Raw genomic sequence first — 23,427 nt, 5'->3', positions numbered from 1 at the left:
AGCGTCAAAGGTTGAGGGAGCTGCTCATCCGACAGCAGATCCAGCGCCACTCTCTTCGTCAAGAAAAAGAGGCAGCAGCGGCCATTGGTAACACCCCTAACTGGCCAGTAGACCCTGGCACTTTTCAACAAGACAAGACACAGCGGGCTCCTCCTCCTTATCCTGCTGCACAGGTAACAGTTTCTTCATCTAATCCTTAAAAATGCAACATTTTTGTTGTCATTTGTCCCTTAAATACTGTTTAGTTGTGGAACCACAACACAGTCTGCCCCGGTCTGGACATTTGCTGCACGGTGGTAACTGCTTGTGGCCAGTCATGAACCCAAGATATCCAGATTACTGAGGCACTCAAAAGCAGGCTCCTAATCAGTAAGGATACTCCCATTACTCACTGCATAGAAAAGGGAGCTGTCCAAGGCAGATCGTGGTGTGATTCCACAACAAAATACTTTACATAGTCGATGGGATTTGCACTATAGACTAGTGGAGTGTATTGGCGGTGCTGCACACAAAGGTTGGAGCTGAATGAGAGCGAGCGTCCGGCTGGTGTCACCAGGAAGCACTCTGCTTGCAGTGCCTACAGGCATGTCCTGCACACCCAAAAACAGGTGTAGTTTTTTTTCTCCCTCTCTCTGTAGATGAAATGCTTCTGAGGGTCTTTGTAATTTAGATGTAGTGGGTTTGCAGTTGGCCGCCAGCAGTTACCACAGTGCACAATGTGTGACCTGAGATGGATCATGGTGAGATTCCATGATAAAACATATTTTTTTTTTGTGTTCTTTTGCGTTTTTGTACATATAGCGATTTGTCTCAATTTCGAAAAGTTAATTTTGCTTACCGTGTTCGTTTTCTTTTTTACGCAATTCCATCAGTATTTATCACGCAGTGAAGGTTGTGATTTTGATGTCAAAGGATATGATGCTTATAAGTATGGTGGCCCCTTACATCCATTATTCCTTGGTGCTTGGAAAAACCCTAAGCTCTTGAGTATTAGCTTGACATTCAAGTAGTCCTTGGCATTAGGTTTTGGTATTCTGGTTTGGACCTTGTTTGATTTTGTTTATCTTCTTTTGATATTGTCACCCATTTTCATTTTTGACTTTCTCATATTTTGATCTCCACAAGCTTTCTGTCCATAATTTTGTTTCTTTCCTATTATCTATTTTCCTATGATCACCATGCATTTGTGACACTTAAGACTTCTGAAACTGATGATGTTTTCTCTTTCTGATTTTTTTTTTTTTTTTCCCCTCCCCAGGAGCAAAATCTGGGAACTGAAAATCCCACTTGTGGAAAGCTGGCCCAACCACTAGCTCCTCTGGATGACAAAATACTAAGGCCTCCTCCTCCTGGGACACCTTCTCCTGTTGATCCAGCGACCATCAGGTAAGATAATGTGAAAGAAGCTGGTGACAAATTTGGAGCGTATACTCAGGGTGTGGTGCTTGCTACGTTTTTTTTTTTCTTTTTTTTTTCCCCTCCCTCTGCAGGCAGCCCGTCCCCAGCAGTCCTCAGGGCTTTTTCACCCGAGGCCCATTCCCTGGCCAGTGGCAGGGTCAGAGTGGGGTAATGCAGCGCTTTCCACAGAACCCCAGAATGGACACTCCTCTCAGACCCCATTTGAATATAGCACTGAGTGGCATGCAAGGCCTACCAGCCAGGCCTCTCCAACCACCACCACCACCACCACCGGACTCCATACCCAGCCCTCAGGTGCCTGTCACCCCTCAGTTCATTGAACTAAGGCACAATATGCAGAGGCTTCCAGTCGGAGCTCAGTTTGTACAGCGAAACCCAATGCCAAGACCACGGTTTTTCCCATCAACTCCAGAAGTGGGGGGCCCTTACGGTCACTCAGTGCCTCAGCCAGAAGGGGCCAGAACTCCTACTGCAGTGCCACAGCCAACTGTAAGACCACCACCTGTGCTATCTGCTTTGCGTTCTCCTGAGCCTCCAAGTGCCGCTGCCCCTCCTCCTGCAGATGCCAACACCAGTAAACCCTGCCGCCTTGAGCTTCCATGCCCAGACCCTGAGCTGGATGATGACTTTGTTTCCCACAAAGGTCTAGAAGAAGAAGACGATGACTTGGCTAATTTGAGTCTTGACCCTGACAAGGGTGATGATGAGCTGGGAAACTTGGACAGTCTGGAGACAGCGGATCCCCACCTAGATGACCTACTCAAATGTGATGAGTTTGACTTGCTGGCCTACACTGACCCTGAACTGGACGTAGGAGACAGGAAGGACCTCTTTACTGAGCAGTTGAGGCTTGTAGAAGTGGAGAGCGAGGGTAGTAGCTCAGATGTTGCAGACCGCAAAATGGAAGCACAGAAACAGAACGGAGAGCTTCAGGGCACTTGCATACCAGGTGGGACGGGAGCAGCACTGGAGTCCTCTATTTCATCCAATGTTAGGCCGACTGGGTTGACAGAGGACGGACAGAAAGTAAAATTGAAGCAGGAGGAGGGCCTGTCTTTGTCCTCCACATGCTGCTTCAAGACTGAATCCAAAAACAGTACAGAAGTACGCCCTGTGAAAGATGAAGTGGGAGATGCTGTCTCCCTGCTGCTGCACCCCAAGCTTGGGCCTTCTAGTGGCCTGTCTCCACCAAGCAGCAGAGCTCCTGGCCTGCCTTTCTCCATCCCTGGTCAACCTGACACACTTCCCTCAGTTGTACCCAAGTTCGATCTGGATGAAGATGCCTTAGCTCTTCCGGATGGGCAGCACTCCCCAGCCGTTGATCTGGATAAAGTTGAGAGCACCCTAGAGGCCAGCGAGCTCCCTCTGTTGATACAGGACCTGCTAGAGCATGAAAAGAAGGAGCTGCAGAAGCAACAGCAGCAGCGGCAGATCTCTCTCCAGCAAGGCTTAAGCTCTCAGCTGCAACCAGTCTTGCCCGCTGAGGGAACACATCGAGTTGGCTTGCCACATGGCCTACTGGGTCAGCAACCTCCTTTCCAGCCAGGTGTCGTAGCTAGGCCCAATGGTCCTCCACTTATTGTTTCCAGTCCGCAGCAACAGCAGCAGCAGCAGCAACAACGACTTATGAGTGCCAGTGTACCTCCTCATCTGGCTATGGTCCAGTCACAGGGCATTGTGGGCACTGGACAGGCCACTGGAGAAGTCCAGCCACCAGGAGGACACCACCTATCTACCAGCCAGATTCCAGTTCCTGGTCTCCCACAACAGCAGATTATGAAGCAGCCTCTTCCAAACAGCAGTTTCTTCCCAGAGACAGGTGAGCCTCACCCCTGCAGTATTCCCATTGTGTTGCTGAGAGCTATGCTGAAGGCCCTGATCTTTGTCTGTTTGGCTTTCAGATTTAGACAAGTTTGCAGCTGAAGATATCATAGACCCCATTGCCAAAGCGAAGATGGTGGCGCTCAAGGGAATCAAACGTGTTATGGCACAGGGCAGTATTGGCGTTGCAACTGGTATAAACAGGTACCAATCAATGCAGGACATTGTTGATTATGGCTACTGTCTGGAGTTGAACCCAAGCCGAAATTGTGCTGTCTCATTCAGACATGCATAACTTACTATAGATGTGTAGTGTGGCACAGTAGCAATGAAACTGCTCCACTGTAAAATAAGAAGGTTCTGAAGATGTGATTACTTAGCCCTGCCAAACACTCCTAGAATTGTGCATGTGTGGAGACTGGGTATAGATAGCTATATGATTTGTAAGTTACTCTGAATTCATGCATGAGGCAAGTAAATAACTGCAAGTGAACTCTGGCTAAGATTAACTTCACTACTTGTCTTGTTCCTCCTAGACAACAAGTTTCCCTATTGGCTCAGAGGCTATCAGGTGCTCCTGGACCCAGTGAAGCACAGACACGTCCAGCAGCAGTCCCTGGCAAGGTGAGCTCATTTGTAGGTGACTGAAGATGACTCAGCTGGGTAGATTCAGAAGGTGCAACTACCAGAGTCATTTGTAACTCTTGTCTTGTTTTCCCCTTTCAGGAGGGAGAGGGTCCCGAGTTGCCTCCAGCCCGCCCTAACCCACCCCAATTTGTGCAAGGCATTATCAGTAAGTATTAGTGGTCAGTTGTTTTAACCCTTTTTTTTCCCCAACTTCAACTGTTATGAATTTGATCTAAGTACAGAAATACCCAGACCTATTGACCCTTCCCTTTCAAACCAGCTCATTCATCCAGTTCGGGATGGCAGTGTGGCCAGGCCCCATCTCCAACAGCACTGGAATCAAGGGCAGGAACAGCAGTGTTGCAAAAGTATTCAGTCCTTTTGAAAGTCCTCACCATTTTCTAAATTTCAAAAGAATAAATACTTAAATTCTTGTCTCTCTATTATAATTAAAATATCCCTTAACGAGACGTGACTTATTCAGAGAGATACTTTCATGTCCCGAAACAGGATACACATGCAGAGCAGGTTAGAGATAATGGAAGTACTAAAATTCAAAAGTCTCAAAAAATTATAGTAAAGATTGAATCAGCGCAAACAAATTATTACTCCGTGAAATAAGCGAACAGCGAAAAGAGATTGAATATATTGTTTGAAATTAAACTTAAGTCAGAGACTTGTAGATAATCTAATTCGTGTTGCCATCAGGTAAAAGTAGTGTTTCTTCCCAGTGAAGAGGCGTATCCACGAGAATTAAAAGATTTGTTGTTTGGTGAAAGTGAAATCCACAGACACGAGTGGCAGAGACACAAAGTGGCTGGCGCGTAGCGCAGGCAAGTTGGGGTTGGCGAGTGAAGCGAGCAGGGGGCAAAGCCCCCTAGTAATACATATTATTATTATTGACAATCTAAATGTTTTAACATCTTATTTTTAATGCCAAAGTAAATTTGTCAAAAGTTTTTTTTTTTTTTTAAACTGGAAAAATGCTGCTTGTGTGTATTCAGACCCCACACATGAATATTTAGTAGGAGGAAGTGGACTGTGAAACATTTAGGTAACAATTTAGGTATAATTCATAATTGGCTGGTTTGGGTGGCATAATGGTGCAGTGCTGCCTTGCAGTATGGAGCCCAGGATTCACCTCTCAGGTCCACTCTGTGTGGAATTTGCCTGTTCTCCCTGCAGCTGTGTGGGTTTCTTCATACTGTCCAAATGCATGCACGTTAGGTGAATTGGGTGCTCTAAATTGACCTTAGTGTGTGTGTGTGTTGTGTGTGTATTCACTTTGCAGTGGACTGCCGTCCTGTCCAGGGTTTGTTTCTGATTTATGTCCTATGCTGGCTGGTATAGGACCCCAACACTCCTCTGGATTAAAGAGGTTAGAACATGACATAATTGGTGGCATTAATTAGTCATGTAAATGATTTAATGTTAGTGTTGTGTAAATCTGTTGAGCTTGAGACAGTGTATACTGGAATTACTGGGTGTGTCCATGTGCCTCACTGTGAAGTAGAAGTATTGAGGTCATGATCACCCAGCACCAGCTGCGATGGTTGAGACATATGGTAAGGATGCCCTCCAAATGGTCTGCCACACAGAGTGCTATATGGCCAGCTGCATCGTGGATGATGCTGTGCTTGGGGACCAGAGGAAGAGCTATAAGGATCAGTTGAAGGTCATGTTAAAGTGTACAAAATCATGCCCGAGGATCTGGCTACCGACTGTAATGCCTGGAGGCAAATGGGCACAGATTGGATGTGTTTGCTGGAGGAGGAAAGGGGAGCCAGGAGACAGCAGAGCAGACTCAGGAGGAACACAGTCATCGTTGCCACTACTGCATATTCTGCATAAACCTAGAAAAGGACTTGTGGGTGCAGGATAGAACTATTCATCAATCAAGGAACTCGCCGACAAAGAGAAAAGTGGACATCCTCATCAGGCTCGATAGACAACAAATTGCTTCCACTATTCATCCAAACTTTTTAAAGGAATCCTTGAACTAGAGAATTCTTATCCAATTCTAGTAGTTCTGTCATGTCTTCAGACGCACAGAAAAACTGGCAGCAGCCATTTTACTCTGCAGCCAAATCTTGCATGCACACTTCAGAAAGGTAATCTCCTCTCCTGTGTAATAACAGAAAGGAAAGATGATGCCACGGGTCTTGCAAGTTATACCCTGCCAGATGTTGAGAATGGGTCACCAGGTTTCTCACATCAACATTGTATTTAAATCTAAATTGTAAATCATAGTTACATTTTAGTAGATAACAATGGCAAGACTAAGTAAGCATTTTAAGTTCTGTTGGTTTTAGTGACAATTTAGAGAGAGAAAATTCAGTTTTAGCGTGCATGCCCACACTATTAACCAACAGTAATTTCATAAGGCCCAGTCACATTAGACAACCAGCAGCTGTAGCCTTTATTTACATAATCTTTGCGACTCTGCGCCATCTCCCATGAAGGCCAGTTGCATAGTCTGCCTGGCCCTGCAAGTCACCCCTCAAACAGGATTGATTTTTGTCTTTAGTCGTACAGGCGGGCTCTATGTGAATGAGAGCCAACAACCAATGAGTGCTCATCCTGAGTTCCATTGCTTATAATGTAGCAGCTACAGGGAGTAGTAAACTCGCAACCAGAGAAGAAGTTAGTCTTTCGCATGTTTTACATACCACAGCAGAATGGGGGGAAAAAAGGAGGCAGAGATTGCACCTGAACCTGCCTGTTTATCCTGTGCATGTTACCTGTTAATCCTTCATATAGCACCAGCTCCATCACGCAGTATGCTATTGTTTGACCAAAAAAAAGATGGCGAGCATAATTGTACTGAAAAGTTGGAACACAGTCTTAAATTGACATTGTATGACGACGAGATCAGCAAATGCATTCTGCATTCTCCGACTAATGCGACATTAGCTTTAGATGAAGCAGCTGGGCTCTTGAAACCCACTCCAAATTCCATCCTGTCCTAAAGTTGATCACTAAGAATTATACAAATATTGTTTAGCTTGCTGATTTTTAAACTTAGTTTGGGAGTCAAGATTGAAAATATTTTTTTCCATGAACAGAAATAAACTGAATTTATATTAGTCTTAGTTTTGGAGGAGTGTTGCAGTTTCTCAGTTCATTGCATTGTATCATGTTGTATTCTGCTTCTAATCGAACTGAACCGTCTCTTTTTCAGATGATGCTGAGCAGCATCAATATGAGGAGTGGCTGCTACACACCCAGCAGCTCCTGCAAATGCAGCTTAAGTTCCTGGAGGAGCAGATTGGAGTTCACCGAAAGTCTCGAAAGGCACTTTGCGCCAAGCAACGCACAGCTAAAAAGGCTGGCCGCGAGTTCCCTGAAGCAGATGCTGAAAAGCTGAAACTTGTGACAGAACAACAGAGTAAAATCCAAAAGCAGCTGGATCAGGTTTGTGTCAGGACTTAATGGGGTGCCAATAACTCATGTGAGGCTTTTGAAGTAGGGATTCAGTTCTAAAAGTAACCACCACAAGAAGTTCCTTGCAGAGTGAGTTGCCTGTACCCCCTGCAATATGAGGAAGAATGAGGATAGGCGCCAGCTGTACGTTATAACGTCACAGACACCAGAGTAGAAGAGGAAGAATTTGCATTTATATAACACATTTTCATGACACTTAAAGAGCTTTATCTTGAGAAGGGGAGCCATTTCAAACACCACCAATGTGCAGCATCCACATGGGTGATGCACCGGCAGCCATTTTGCACCAGATTGGTCATCACGTATTAGTTATTAGGTGATGAAGGGGTGAGAGAAATAGCCTGCCAGTATGGGATGAGACAATTAGGGGGCCAGAATGCCCAGACCGTGGTGGGTAGGGAAACACCCTGCTCTTTACAAAAGATGCCCAGGATTCTTTTATGACCACAGGGAGTTTTACATCTCATCTAAAGGACAGTGCCAGTTTGTTTCAGCACAGCACTGGGGTATTGGGATCCACACACAGATCACAAGGTACGCGCCCCCTGCTGGCCTTACCAACAACTCTTCCAGCAGCGTCCCAAGCAGCTCCCATCCAAGTGCTGGCTGGGCCTGAACATGCTTAACTTCAGGTGGATTACCTGTTCTGAAGTGCATGTAGTACGGGTGCCAGCTAGTGTAAGATGGTGAACAGTCAAATGTATGGAAAACCACTTTCTTACTGAGGAGCACTTTCAGATTTCATTTTTTTTTTACATTCGCCTTTCAAACAGGTCAATCGTTCCCCAAACTCCTACTGTCTTCCACATCAGTTTGCAATTTAATGTGAAGGAAAATGTTCATCTGTGTTTTAAGGTTTTGAGTGAAGAACTAGTTTTAAAGTAACAGAAGGGATTCATTCCTTTATAATTTTAGAAGCATCAATCCTGACACCTATTTAAAAATATTTTGCAAATAATGCAGGACAGGTTTATCTCAGAATTTGGAAACAGTTCGGTATTAAAAAAAAAACTGCAGTGGGAAAAATAAGGAGATAAGCTGCAAAGAAAGAAAAATAAAAACGAGGAATAAAGCATACATAATTAAGAACTCCAGTGCTAACTGTGCTCCAGTGCTAAGGCCAGCCATTAAAAAGGATACTGAGTAAGCTAAGAGACTGAAATTCAAAAGATGATCCAAAGAGATTCTCTTAATACTAAAATACTGAAAGAACAGTAAAGAAAGAAGTGCATTAGAAAACATTAAGGCAGAGAAATGTCCAATGCTTTAAATTTTATATTTTCTGAATTTTTGCATTTTCACAAGTGAGTATCTTCTAGCAGTAACAGGGCCTACTAAGGAAAGGCCAAGTGATTTGGCAACTGTAGAGGGAGAAATGCTAATGAGATTAAATAGACTGAAATCTAACCAATCACCAGGACCAGAAAACATTCGTCACAAAGTGCTTAAATACAATAGTGAGTCCATATATAAACGCTTAAGGCATATTTTTTTTCCAAACGTCTCTGTACACTGGGAAGTTCCTAGAGAGAGACTGCAGGGTAGCAAAAGTTTCACGTTAATGTGAAAAAATAGGATTGGCTGGTCCAAAATAACTGCAGGCCAGTCAACTTAACTTGTATCATGGGTAATTAAAAAATTAAAAGAAGCAACTGTAAAGGAAAAGAGTGAGTAGCACATGACAAGAATAAGAGTTTTAATAAACAGTCTGAATGAGTTTACACAGGAGAGGTTTTTGTTTCACTAATATGGTAGAATTCTAAGGGAAAGCAAAAAAAAAAAGTGATCAGAGAGGTGCATGTGAGATTAAAACTCAAGAGGCAAAGGCTTATGGTGTAAGGAAACTTGTCGGAGATTAATAATGTTGTCACTGGTGTGATCTGGATAGGAATATAAACAACAAGCTAGTTTATAGATGATATCAAACTATCATGAAATGGCAGGTAATCTTGAATCAGTTGAAATCATTACAGGAGGACTGTTGGAACACAGACTTGTGCAAATTTCTGGGCAAACTACATTTGCTAACATTAAAGTTCAAGAATTACTCTTGGGTAACAGACTTCCCTGTTGTTGTTTACTCAGATCCAACATTTTTGAAGTTTGGGATTACACCTTATGAGAAGAACCTTGAGTCCTAGTGGATTCATTGTCATCTTCATCTAGACAGTATGTAGAAGCCATTAGGATGGATAATGGAATGTTAAGTTATATAGCAAGTCAAAGGAGGTTATGCTTAAGCGTTTTAATAATCTGGGGCCTCATGTATAAGCGGTGCGTATGCACAGAAATGTTGCGTAAGAACGTTTCCACGTTCAAATCACAATGTATAAAACCTACACTTGGCGTAAAGCCACACACATTTCCATGGTACCTCATACTCTGTGGTACGCAATTTCTACGCTTGTTTTTGCAGACTGGCGGCACCCAGCGTCAAAGCAGTGCTACTGTTCTTGTGTGGTTATCCTTTTTTAGATCAACATCCCTGACGCGACTTTATAAATACACTGAAATTAACCATATATTGATTATTAGTTCAATGCATCTGATTGTAATTAACCAGTAACAATATAATGGTGCACGGAATGGTCAAACTATTCTAAATACAATAGCTGCTTTAGCGTTGTTACTCTCACTACACCTTCTTCTTTCATCTGCTCCTGTTAGGAGTTGCCACAGCAGATCATCTTTTTCCATATTACTCTCACTGCACCACTCGGAGTATTTATATCACTTTATCTGAGTGGGGAATCAAAGATCTACAGAAGCTGAGAAAGAGAATTATCGGCATACAGCATCAAGCACATGCTGTCTATTAAACTGCTTTCACACAGCAAACGTTTCATAGCCTTTCCTGTGCGGACCCCGCGGTTCAGAAAGAGTTTCATCTCAAGAACTATAAACGCACTCAATCAAGTGCTCCTTGTAGAACTGTCTGTACATATACAGTGGGATGCAAAAGTTTGGCCAACCTTGTTAATAGTCATTATTTTCCTGTATAAATCGTTGGTTGTTACGATAAAAAATGTCAGTTAAATATATCATATAGGAGACACACACAGTGATATTTGAGAAGTGAAATGAAGTTTATTGGATTTACAGAAAGTGTGCAATAATTGTTCAAACAAAATCAGGCAGGTGCATAAATTTGGGCACCACAAAAAAGAAATGAAATCAATATTTAGTAGATCCACCTTTTGCAGAAATTCCAGCCTCTAAACGCTTCCTGTAGGTTGCAATGAGAGTCTGGATTGTGGTTGAAGGTATTTTGGACCATTCCTCTTTACAAAACATCTCTAGTTCATTCAGGTTTTACGGTTTCCGAGCATGGACAGCTCTCACCACAGATTTTCAATTATATTCAGGTCTGGGGACTGAGATGGCCATTCCAGAACATTGTACTTGTTCCTCTGCATGAATGCCTTAGTGGATTTTGAGCAGTGTTTCGGGTCGTTGTCTTGTTGATAGATCCAGCCCCAGCGCAGCTTCAGCTTTGTCACTGATTCCTGGACATTGGTCTCCAGAATCTGCTGATACTGAGTGGAATCCATGCGCCCCTCAACTTTGACAAGATTCCCAGTCCCTGCACTGGCCACACAGCCCCACAGCATGATGGAACCACCACCATATTTTACTGTAGGTAGCAGGTGTTTTCTTGGAATGCTGTGTTCTTTTTCCTCCATGCATAACGCCCCTTGTTATGCCCAAATAACTCAATTTTAGTTTCATCAGTCCACAGCACCTTATTCCAAAATGAAGCTGGCTTGTCCAAATGTGCTTGAGCAGACCTCAAGCGGCTCTGTTTGTGCTTCCTCTGCATCACTCTCGCATACAGCATCTCCTTGTGTAAAGTGCCAATGGTTGAACGATGCACAGTGACTCCATCTGCTGCAAGATGATGTTGTAGGTCTTTGGTGCTGGTCTGTGGGTTGACTCTGACTGTTCTCACCATTCGTCACTTCTGTCTATCCGAAATCTTTCTTGGTCTGCCACTTCGAGCCTTAACTTGAACTGAGCCTGTGGTCTTCCATTTCCTCAATATGTTCCTAACTGTGGAAACAGACAGCTTAAATCTCTGGGACAGCTTTCTGTATCCTTCCCTAAACCATGATGGTGAACAATCTTTGTCTTCAGGTCATTTGAGAGTTGTTTTGTGACCCCCATGTTGCTACTCTTCAGAGAAAATTAAAGGAGGAGGGAAACTTACAATTGACCCCCTTAAATACTCGGATTCACCTGTGTATGTAGGTCAGGGGTCACTGAGCTTACCAAGCCAATTGGAGTTCCAATAATTAGTTCTAAAAGTTTTGGAATCAATAAAATGACAACGGTGCCCAAATTTATGCACCTGCCTGATTTTGTTTGAACAATTATTGCACACTTTCTGTAAATCCAATAAACTTCATTTCACTTCTCAAATATCACTGTGTGTGTCTCCTATATGATATATTTAACTGACATTTTTTATCGTAACAACCAACGATTTATACAGGAAAATAATGACTATTAAGGTTGCCCAAACTTTTGCTTCCCACTGTAAGTACAATCACCTCACTGTAAACTTGCACTACAGTTACAATATTGTAGAACCTGAGTAGTATCAGTATTTACATATGATGACGATAACATTTTTAAGATGAAATGCAGCAAAATATGTTTATTATATTATACAGATAAAACTTTAACTTCATTTAAATAATCTATATTATCAATAATTAAACATGCCAGGACACGGTGCTGCTGCGCTAGCTATTAGCTTGCGCTCCGTTCATGGATTGTTCCTGCCTCGCGCTGTATTCTTACTGGGACTGTCGTGACACTGGAAGGATAGATGGATAGAATAATTAAACACGTACTACGAAGATATTTCAGTGTTCCTTAAACGTTTTGAGGATTTGCCATTATAAGCTTACAGATGGCTTAACGTCTATTACAGAGCTGATTGTGTGGCGATTGGGTATTTGGAGAAAGAAAAGTAAGGACAGGAATTAGAGGTTAGTACGTTTTGAAAGAGACCTGTAATAAAGCATTTATCAGCAAGCATCTGAGCCATGAACAATCACTGCGCCACCGTGTTCCCATGTTTAATAATGTGCTTTAACTCCTATCATCATGAAAATGATATCGCGTATACATCTCAGTATTTTAATTATTCAGAGAGTTGTAATATCACGAATGTAATGGATTCTGTATCCTGTCGGAGGAAGAGAAAGCCCGGAAGCAGATAGTGATTCACACACATAAGAGCACATAGAAGATCAAATACAAAACAAAGCATTTAACGTGCTACTTTAGTTACAATGGGATCTGAGAAACTAGTAAATTAAACAATTTTAAGATGAAGTTTATGATGTTCTACTTTAATGACAAAATAAACTATGTGATTAAAGTGGAAATTTCGAGATTGAAGTTGACATTTAATGCTTTTTTGCTCTTTGTGTGCCTTTTTTTTTTTTTTTCTCTCTACCCTAATATGCTTTCATATGACACTCAGGCGGTGGGCTATGACTCACCTTTTCACGGCGACTTTTATATCTGACAACTTCTTTTTTATTTCAGCCACTGTGCAACCTTTGTGAACGTGAGCTTTCGAGTTTCTCCGACACGCCATGTCACTCGATCAACTTCCTTTTGTTTATTATACCACTGCTTAAGCCAACAAATAGTACATTTTTCCTTGCCTCCACTTGGTATTCGCTGAAATTCTTCCATTTCCCCTGTGCTTTTCCCATTGTCTTTTCACAGAAGGCTGATCTTAATAGCTATTTATATTGATTTGCATATTCAAAGAGGCGTAATTCTTTGAGGAGTTGGGGCGGGACAGCAGGCACGTGCACGAGCGTTACTTTTCACTGACCGGGATTTATGTAGCCGAAGAACGTGGCAGTTGGCGAACGCGTAGATTCCTGCATCTGGAATTTTTTGTGCATACGCACATTCCCGCTTTTTTGCTTAAGTCATGTTATAGTGCGAATTCTACGCACGACGTTATGCATGAGGCCCCTGGTGAGGCATCACCTGGAATATTGTGTGAAGCTTTGATCTTTAAAAACTGAAATGGACATAGCAGTGCGGGAAGAAGAAAAACTGGGCCGATTCTGAGACTGCGAGCTATGATGAGAGATTAAAGAATTTGAACCTTTTCAGTTTAAGCAAAAGATTAAGATGTGTCCTGATTGAAGTGTTTAAAATTAAACCAGTTAATACCGGGAATCCAGGCAATTAGTTTAAAATGAGTTTAGCAAGAACACAGGGATCCGGTTGGAAACACAAATGTTAGGAAGTTTCTCTTCTCATAGAGAACCACAGGTGATAAGTGACCAAGTAGTGTGGTAGACGGTAGGACTTTAGTGATCTTCAAAACTCAGCTTGATGTCATTTTGGTGAAATTTAATTGGATGGAATTGGCAAGCTTTGTTGGGCCGAATGGCTTGTTCTTGTCAAAACTTTATAATGTTTTTAGTCTCTGTTTACTTAAACTGAAAAGGTTCAACTTCTTCAATATTTCCACAACACTCATACCCCTTTACTTAACCTAGTCACTCTTCTCTGAACTTTCTTTAGTGTTGTCTAGTCTTTCTTGAAGCCTTGAAACTAAAGCTGCACTCAGTACTCCAAACAAGGCCTCAGTAGTGCATGTTATAACTCAATAATAACTTCCCTTGACTTGTGCTCTACACATCATAGGAACTATATAACCTAAAATCCTATTAGTCATCCTAATGGCTTCTCTGTGCTGGATGTAGACATGGACCAGTCCAATACTTCTCCCAGGTCCTTCTCATAAGGTATAGTTTCAAGTTTCAGACCTCTCATTGTGTATTCTTATATAACATTTTTACTCCCTTATACTTGCGCTAAACTTCCACAAATCTGTTCTAGCCTATATTCTGTCTAGTCCCTCTTCAATGGTTCTGCATTATACTTCCTCCTAACCTGTTATCAGCTGCAAACTTATCCAGATTGTTCTTTGTGTACCCCTCCAGATCAAACTTAAATATAAATAAAAGTACAGCCGCGACCATATCACAAATCATGCCAGACACCACTTTTGTTATCACCTGACTCTTCTAAAATTTCTCTTCCCATAACTTTTTGCTTCCTATATTTAAGATGATTTTGAACCCATTGTTTGTGACACTGGAGTCCCAAAAGCACTTCAGAGGTTGCCCTCAAGGGGTGAAATACCATCAAAACCCCAACTAGATACAAAAAAGGGCCTTGAGAAATCTTTATTAAATAAAAGGTGTATTTTAACAAAAGGCCCTGTAAATGTACAAAGCTGTTATGAGCACAAAGGAATTGCCTGAGAAGGCACGGCAATCCAATGCAAATAAAGTCCCGATACACAATCCAGGGGTGAAGTAAAAAACAGAGCACAGATTAAAAAAAACTCGCAAAAAGCAATAGCACAATAAACACACAAACTCTGCTCCCTACCGCACTCAGAATGAACGGCTAGAAGATACGAAGGCCCCCAATATATAGAGTGGAGGGCAGTTCCTGAAGCTAGGTGGCAGGTCGCCCTGTCCCTTGGGGAACCACCCACAAAACACATGCATCGTAATCAAATAAGCCCCAAGAATGTACATGGTAAATAAAAAGAGACATTAATACATATAAATGATACACAATTAGACAGAACGGACAAGAGACACAACTTTGAATCTCCACCAGGGGAGACATTCTGGCTGAAACTGCACACCATCTACACACTCCTCCCTAAAATTCCACTTGTATTAATTTGATACCTAGCGCCTCTTATTGTACTATCATACGCTTTCTGAAATTATCATATGCACCTCTTTGATTGTATGCTTTCGTCGCTCCTTCATATAATACCAGCATAGCAGTAAAACCTAACCTCCTCATCTCAGTTCAGATTGGTAGTTCACTAATAAACATGCCTGGTGTTTCTGAGCAAATGTATGGCTTTCATTTGCTCTATTTGGATGAATAAATAATTTGGAAATGCAGTAATCCCTCCTCGATCACGGGGGTTGCGTTCCAGAACCCCGCGATAGGTGAAAATCCGCAAAGTAGAAACCATATATTTGTATGGTTATTTTTATATATTTTAAGCCCTTATAAACTCTCCCACACTGTTTTTAAATATTCCCCGCACAGTTATACAGCATAAACCCATTGTATTCTCTTAGATATTAGGTAAGATTCATTGAAATTATGTATGTAAACACACTGTTTATATACAGTAAAACCTAAATATTATTTTAAAGATATCGAGCGTCTCTGATATCACATATGTTATAGCCATTACGATAGACAGGCCACCAGCAATAAATACGTACAATGCAAGAAAAATTGTATACAGTAAATGTGTGTACAGTGATACTAAACGTACGTACATGTACTAAGTACTGTAAGTAGAAAATTAATCGTGGCTACTCGCCAACAATGACACAATGACTTGTCCGATAACGAGGAGTTTAGTTTTACTGCACAACAAAGGAGAGCGTTACAGCTCTTCTAAAGGAGCCTCTTCAGGCGACTGTGTAGCACCGCCGTTGTTGTTCTTCCGGCAGTCTTCAATCCAAATCCCTAAAGCAGATTCTATCCAGACTACCGCCTTATTGCGTCCACTTACAACTCTTTTTGCATCCTGGTTAAACTGCGGCCGTAGATCTTATATTCTTTTCCTACTTTTTAAATAAAAAGAATCGTAGCCTCATTGATGCTGTAATGGCGTCCTACAGCGTTGTAGCTTTTCCCTTCCTTCAACAAATCCAAATCGTTTACCTTTTTGGCAGTCGTTAACATCTTCAGCCCCTGAAGCAGTAGCAGGAGCAGATCGTTTTGGAGCCATAATGAAGGGCTTGACTACGCACAAAGAAACACAAAAGAGCACAAAATTTAACTCTGTACACAGAGAAACACGTTGATGCTGAATGAGCAAGACAAGACTTTCTGGTTAACGCCACGGAATCAAATTCAGCGCTCTGTCACTGAGCCATTCAGCACACAGGAACTTAACTGTGTGCTCTGATTGGTTAGCTTCTCAGCCATCCGCCAGTAGCATCCCTTGTATGAAATCAACTGGGCAAACCAACTGAGAAAGCATGTACAGGAAGTAAAAAGACCCATTGACCGCAGAACCCGTGAAGCAGCGAAAAATCCGAATTTTATATTTAGATATGCTTACATGTAAAATCCGCGAAAGTCGAAGCGCGATATAGTGAGGGATTACTGTAGCAAGAAATATTTTAAGGGTCTGTTTATAACATAATTTAAATAAATGTTGTGCTAATGGATTGGTGGGACATCTGGCCTTACTCTCCTCCCCCCTCTTTTCTTTTAGGTTCGAAAGCAGCAGAAGGAACATACCAATCTGATGGCAGAATACCGTAATAAACAACAGCAGCATCAGCAGCAACAACAACAGCAGCAGCAGCAGCAGCAAGGGTCTGGCCTACTGACTTCAGGTGCCCCCACAGGCCCACGGATGCCTGTCCAGCTACTTCAGGGTGCACTAGGTGCTCAAGGACAACCTATGCGAATGCCCGCGATGCCAGCCCAGCAAGGTCAGCCTTTCATGAACTCTGGTCCCATGGGAGCTGTGAACTCTGCACCGACTCCTTCTGGGAACTACTTCCCTCAAGGCAGTGTGGTACCAGGTAATGATGCCAGACTTCTTCAGATGCAACAGCAGCACCGAATGCAACTTGTCCAAAAAATGCAGCAGCAGGGCCTTATGGCACAGGGTCACATACAGATGCAACAGCAAGGGCAGCCATCATCACGGATCACAGGGAACACCCTTGTAGGGCAGCCAGCTTCGCAAAGCATGATGGGGAACCAGCAAGTCATGATGGGGAACCAGGCACTAATGGCAAGCCAGCAAAACATGACAGGAAACCAAAACCAGCAAGCCATCATGGGCACCCAACAAATGGTGCAAAACCAGCAGAATATGATGGTCAGTCAGGCCCAGCAGAACCTCATGGGTGGTCAGCAACTCACACCGATGGTACAGAGCCAGCAGGGGGTGGTTGGTGCTCAACAACCTGGAACATTATTACCACAGAGACTGCAGAACGTGGGGGCCCAACAGTTGTTCACAGATGCAGATGCGCTTCGAAAGTCGCAGGTTGTGGGTGGGCAGCAGAATGTCCTAGCACAAAGACTGCTCCTGCAGCAGCAACAGCAGCAGCTCCCTCCACCACAGTCACATGTTGCTAAGGATCTTGTGCCACTCCAGCAGCAAAGTTTTGTGCACCAGCAGGAAGCTGGTGTCTCTTCACAACCTTTTCCAGGGCATTCACCTTCAGAGGGAGCTCAGCGTGATCAACAGCCACAGGGTATGTCTGAAAGCCTCCCGGGACAAGCGATGATAGTCCAAAATACTGGTCAGGAACAGCAAAATGTAGGCAACCAGGAGCAAAGCCTTCTCAACCCTCTAACACCTCAGGGTTCCCAGACTCCACTTAGACTCCCAGGCTCTGGCTCAGTGGTAGACCAGCAGGGAGTACTTGTGCAGCAGCAGCCAGTGTCAACTCCTGTCCAGCAACATAGCTTTCAGGGAGCACCAGCAGAATTGGCTCTGCAGAGACAAAGCTCCATAGGGGACAAACAGACTGGCAGTGCACCGAAAGCCCCCAATGTAGGTGTAGTTACAATCAAGCAGGAGTCGCAACCAATGTGCTATCTCGGAGGGCAGCAGCGAGTGTCAGTTGGGCCAAAAGTTGGAACTCCTCAGAATATGTTAGGAGTGCAGCAAATGAACTCAGCTGCACAGCAGCAGCAAGGTATGCTGGGATTGTACCATCTTAACCAACAGCAAAATCTAGCTGGGCAAAAGCCAGGTATAATGGCGCAGATGACTGCTGGGCAGCCTCGAATGATGGGCCACAGGCTGCCACCAAACATCCAGGGCTTAATTGCTCAAAATCCACAGCTTCGCCATCTGTCTCCTCAGCAACAGCAACAACTCCAAGCCATCCTAGCCCAGCGACAGCTTGCCCAAGGGCAAGTGCTGCGTTTGTCTGCAGGACAGGGCCAGCTACATCAGGGCCAAGGGGCCATCATGCCTCAGCATCCACAGTTCCAGCAACAGCTAATGAGACAGCAACAGTATGGAATGATGGTCCAGTCAACACCACAACCCCAAGGGGTTATGGGCCAGTCGGTTCACTCTGGCACACCTTCTCCACAGCAACAAGGGATGTCAGGACAGTCAGTCCAACTAGGCACATTAGCTCAGCAACAAGTAATTATGGGACAATCAACACAAAGTACGGCATCTCCACAGCAGCAAGAGGCAATGGGGCAATCTGCACAAGGTCCAGTATCTCTTCAGCAGCAAGGACTCCTGGGACCATCAGTGGGTCAGGCAGCAATGACCCAGCAACAACAAGGACTCATGGCACAGTCTATGGGACAGCAAACAATGGCCCAGCAGCAAGGACTCATGGGACAGCCTATTTGTCAACCAGCACCGTCTCAGCAGCAGCAAGTACTCATGGGACAGTCAATGGCTCAGTCTGCAATGCAACAACAGGGACTTGTGGGACAGTCAATGAGTCAGTCCATGGCCTCGCAGCAGCAACAAGGACTCGTGGGGGGGCAATCGGTAACCTCCCAGCTGCAGCAGCAGCAAGGACTTGTGGGGGGACAGTCGGTGACGCAGCAGCAACAACAAGGAATTATAGGACAGTCGAGTCAGTCAGTAACATCACAGCAGCAGCAAGCACTTATGGGACAGTCAGCAATGCAACAGCAAGGACTAATGGGCCAGTCAGTAGCATCCCAGCAGCAGCAGGGGCTCGTGGGACAATCTGTGGGTCAGTCAGCATTGCCCCAACAGCAGCAAGAAGTCATGGGGCAATCCATGGCTCAGATAGCAACATCCCAGCAGCAGCAACAGGGGCTTATGGGACAATCCATGGTTCAGTCAGCAATGTCTCAACAACAACAAGCACACATTGGGCAGTCGATGATTCAGACACAATTGCAACAGCAGCAGCAAGGACTTATTGGACAGTCCATGGTTCAGATCTCATCCCCTTCACAGCAGCAGCAGCAACATGGGCTTATGGGACAGGCTGCAGCAGTGCAGCAGCAGCATGGAGTCATAGGACAGTCCATGGGTCAGACATCAACATCCCAGCAGCAGCAAGGTGTTCAGACACCAATACCCCAGCAGCAGCCACAGCCAGGGCTATTGGGACAGGCAGTAACAGCACAGCAGCAGCATGGGATAATAGGACAGTCCATGGTTCATACTGTGACATCCCAGCATCAGCAGGGACCTTTGGGACAGTCAATGCCTCAACATTCACCATCTCTGCAGCAAGGGATTATGGTGCAAGTTACCACATCTCAACAGCTCCATGAGTCTATGGGACAATCAGTGGCACATGTTGTAACATCTCAGCATCAGCAAGGAATTATGGGACAGAGTGTAAATGCACAGCAGCATCAGGAGCTCATGACACAGGTGGTAGCAAGTCATCCAAATCAGGGGCTTAAAGGACAGATTGCAGCAACTCAGCAGCATCAGCAGGGGCTCATTGGACAGGGCCTTATGACTTCACAGCACCAAGGAATTATGGGACAGACTGCCTCAACACAGCAGCATCAAGGAATTGTGGCACAGGCTCCTCCAGCTCCCCAGCAACAGCAAGGTATCATGGGGCAAACTGCAGCAGTTCAGCAGCAACATCATGGGTTTGTGGGTCAGGCTATGGTTTCTCAACGGCAGCAGCAAGGTCTTATGGGACAGACTGTAATATCTCTGCAGGGTCAAGGCATTATCGGGCAAGCTCAACGGCAGCAACAGCAGGGCATAATGCGACATATGGCATCTGTTCAGCAGCAGCAGCGAACAATCATGGGACAGTTTGCAGTTGGGCGTGCGCAGCAGAGCAACAATGGACAAGTTACAGCACTTCCACAGCATCCACAGCAAGGCTCCATGCTACAAGCTACAGCATCCCCACAGTATCCCCAGCAAGGTGCCATGGGACAAGCTACAGCATCTTCACAGCATCCACAGCAAGGCACCATGGGACAAATTACAGCATCTCCACAGTATCCCCAGCAAGGCCCCATGGGACAAACTACTGCATCTCTACAGCATCCCCAGCAACTAGCCATGGGACAAGCCACTGCATCTCCACAGCATCCCCAGCAACTAGCCATGGGACAAGCTACTGCATCTCCACAGCATCCCCAGCAAGGCGCCATGGGACAAGCTACTGCATCTCCACAACAAGGCGCCATGGGACAGGCTACTGCATCTCCACAGCAAGGTGCCATGGGACAAGCTACTGCATCTCCACAGCAAGGCGCCATGGGGCAAGCTACTGCATCTTCTCACCATTCACATCAAGGCGCCACGGGACAGTCAGTGGCCGCATCGCCGCATCAGGGCACCATGGGACAGTCAGCTGCCGCATCACCGCATCAGGGCACCATGGGACAGTCAGTTGCCACATCGCCACATCAGAGCACCACGGGACAGGTTACAGGAGCTCAGCAGCAGCATATGTTAGGGAAGCCAGCGCAACAGTTTGCAGTACCAAAGCAGGAGAAAACAAATGTGGGGCAGGCAGCACCCTTAGTTGCAACATCTCCACAGCAGCACCGAGCTATTGAACTGTCACCACAACAGACTGCAGGAGTTCCTCCACTGCATAACCAAATGGGATTGCAAGGAGAGGCCAGGCATTTGGAACTTAAGCAGACCCACATTAACAGGGCAGCTTTGTCAGAACAAAAGCCACTTGTAGAGCAACAGGGAATACCAGCAAAAATGTCTACACATCTTGAAACCCCTGCAGGTCCACTGCCACAAAAGGGTGATCGAGATCCACAGCACGTGGAAATCCCCACCTCTAGTTCTTTCCACCAGCAAGTTGAAGCGGGCACTGGTGGTGCCCCTAAGCTTCCACCACCTGCTGCTTCTGCTCAGAAAGAAAGTGTCACAGGGTTTCCTATCAGCTCAGTCCATCCTCCAAGTTCTGGTGCCGAGATTCTGATGGCTAGACAAGTTTCTGAGGGTCCTGGTGTTAAGGAACCTGTGAGCTGTGATTCTCGGGCGCCTGAACCACTAAAGCGACCCCAGGAACTAGTGGGTGATACCCAGAGAAATGGACAGCCTGTGCATAATGTTGGTTTATTGTCTCTTCAAAACATCAAGCAAGAGCCCAAGGAGGATGGCCTGTGTATCGGTGATGGGAAAGCAAGTGCAATCAAGCGAGAGGCCAATGGGGAACCAGTTGGGCTGGCTGGCCTACCATCTGGTCCTCGATCAGAAGCTGGCCAGCAGCTCCTGCAGAAACTTCTACGGGCAAAAAATATGCAGCTAGCTGGACATCGGCCAGCAGATGGCATCCACAATGAAATTAACGGACACATTGACAGCAAGTTAGCAATGCTGGAGCAGAAACTGCAAGGGACTCCACGCAATATGGAGGTAAGGTGAAACATAAAGCATTGGATGAGATACCTCATTGGCTGAATGCAAGGTTTCCAATGCATAACAGCGATGCTATGATTTGTAGCAGTTTGTGACCACAGGTCTTGCTGGCCAAGGCAGACCAGTTCAAGTCAGTGTTTTATTCACTACTTTGCAGGATCTCCAAGCCTTAAGTAAGAAACCTCCAGTGGTTAAACCCAAACGAGTCTCCAAATCTGGAGAGCGTGTTGGCAACTCAAGGAAGAAAAGCAAGAAGGATGAAGGGGGGAAGGTGAAATCTGCTGAGGCATTGATGAAGCAGCTCAAGCAGGTATGTTCCCTGGCTACTTTGGTCTTTACTTTTGCGTGATTTTAGATTGGAGAGAAGACATTAATATGGTTCAATCTGGTTATTTTCCTCTGCAGGAGCTCTCCCTGCTGCCCCTTGTGGAGCCCTCTATCACAGCTAATTTTGACCTTTTTGCCCCCTTTGGGAGCAGCCCCATCAATGGCAAGAATCAACTTAAGGGATCTTTTGGGACTGCCATACTTGATAGTGTGCCTGACTACTATTCTCAGCTTCTCACCAAGGTACCACTTCCACCTCAGTATGATGCGGCTATGGGTATAGTGCCTTCAGAGGTGTTACCAAAATCTTTATAGTATTTGTCATCATTGCCTATCCTCTAATATTGCATCTCCTTCTCCAGAATAATCTAAGCAATCCACCAACACCACCGTCGTCTCTGCCTCCCACGCCACCTCCTTCTGTTCAGCACAAACTGGTCAATGGCATCACAACAGTGGAAGACCTGCCTGATGGCCATATCGCCCCAGAAGCTCCTGTGGAATCTGAAGAGGCCAAGGGTATGTGCCAGCCAGCTAGAAAACAATAATGGCTGTAGAAACATGTAAAACGGAGACCCCAGATTTATAGAGGTTCCGCATTTTCTGAGGTGAACCTGCAGGTGTAATAAACTATTTTTATGATTCATAAAAGTTTTGCTGTGAATATTACACCATGCATATAAATATTATACTTTTATCCTTGACTATACCGAGCAAGTGGTCGAGGATCCTGGTGACTCTGGAAATGTGGACGTGACTCCCCAATTGCACCCCTCGACTATTGTCGGTGTTTTGACTGTGTACACATGCTCTACTGTCTTCACTTGGGAATTTTTGTGGTTATACATTTCAAAGTACTGTATAGTGTTGAACTGCCATTGGGAGCTGAGAACCCACATTCTCTGGCACAGAGGTTAGTGCTTTATGGAATGAGTTAAAATGAGAGGTCCATCCATCCATCAGCTGCTCAGAGCCTGTCTCTGACTACTGTGAGTGATGCGCATCTGTGGTGACATAAACTGAACTCTCTCTGTGTCCACCTCGACATTCTCTGCGTAGCATTGCCACTACATTAGCCATCTGTTTTTAATCAGAGTTTTTAAGCTATCTTAGGTAGCATCAGTCCCACATTACCTCAGATAAGCAGGGTTCTACTGTACTTTGAGGTCCCTTTTTTGAGTCTGTCGGTTAATGTGCAACAGCAGGTATGGGGGTCCCATCCAGGAGACTTTGTTTCTACTTTGCCAACATAATGTGACACCATTAATGGATTAGTCAGATTTGAAAATGAACAGCTGGTTGGTATGAGCTGATCAAATTAAGACCTGAAGAGAAGCTCTTGTTTATGTAGA

The 23,427-nt window shown here is 44.7% G+C and overlaps 1 protein-coding gene across 2 annotated transcripts in view; it reads left to right on the top strand.

Moving 5' to 3' along the window:
• kmt2d (lysine (K)-specific methyltransferase 2D) overlaps positions 1–23,427 on the top strand; it is a 174,330-nt gene that overhangs the window by 120,790 nt on the left and 30,113 nt on the right. For both annotated transcript variants that reach the window (XM_039746644.1, XM_039746645.1), the window contains exons 33-43: positions 3–173; positions 1,259–1,386; positions 1,491–3,238; positions 3,321–3,444; positions 3,777–3,864; positions 3,967–4,033; positions 7,049–7,281; positions 16,628–21,745; positions 21,906–22,058; positions 22,154–22,318; positions 22,438–22,594. In XM_039746644.1, coding sequence (XP_039602578.1) covers positions 3–173; positions 1,259–1,386; positions 1,491–3,238; positions 3,321–3,444; positions 3,777–3,864; positions 3,967–4,033; positions 7,049–7,281; positions 16,628–21,745; positions 21,906–22,058; positions 22,154–22,318; positions 22,438–22,594 — 8,152 coding nt within the window. The remainder of the gene's footprint in view (positions 1–2; positions 174–1,258; positions 1,387–1,490; positions 3,239–3,320; positions 3,445–3,776; positions 3,865–3,966; positions 4,034–7,048; positions 7,282–16,627; positions 21,746–21,905; positions 22,059–22,153; positions 22,319–22,437; positions 22,595–23,427) is intronic.

The sequence above is a fragment of the Polypterus senegalus genome, chromosome 3 (assembly GCF_016835505.1).
Source record: "Polypterus senegalus isolate Bchr_013 chromosome 3, ASM1683550v1, whole genome shotgun sequence".
NCBI lineage: Eukaryota > Metazoa > Chordata > Cladistia > Polypteriformes > Polypteridae > Polypterus > Polypterus senegalus.
Note: the sequence above shows the minus strand (reverse complement) of the source record. Positions and strands in the feature narration are given on the sequence as shown.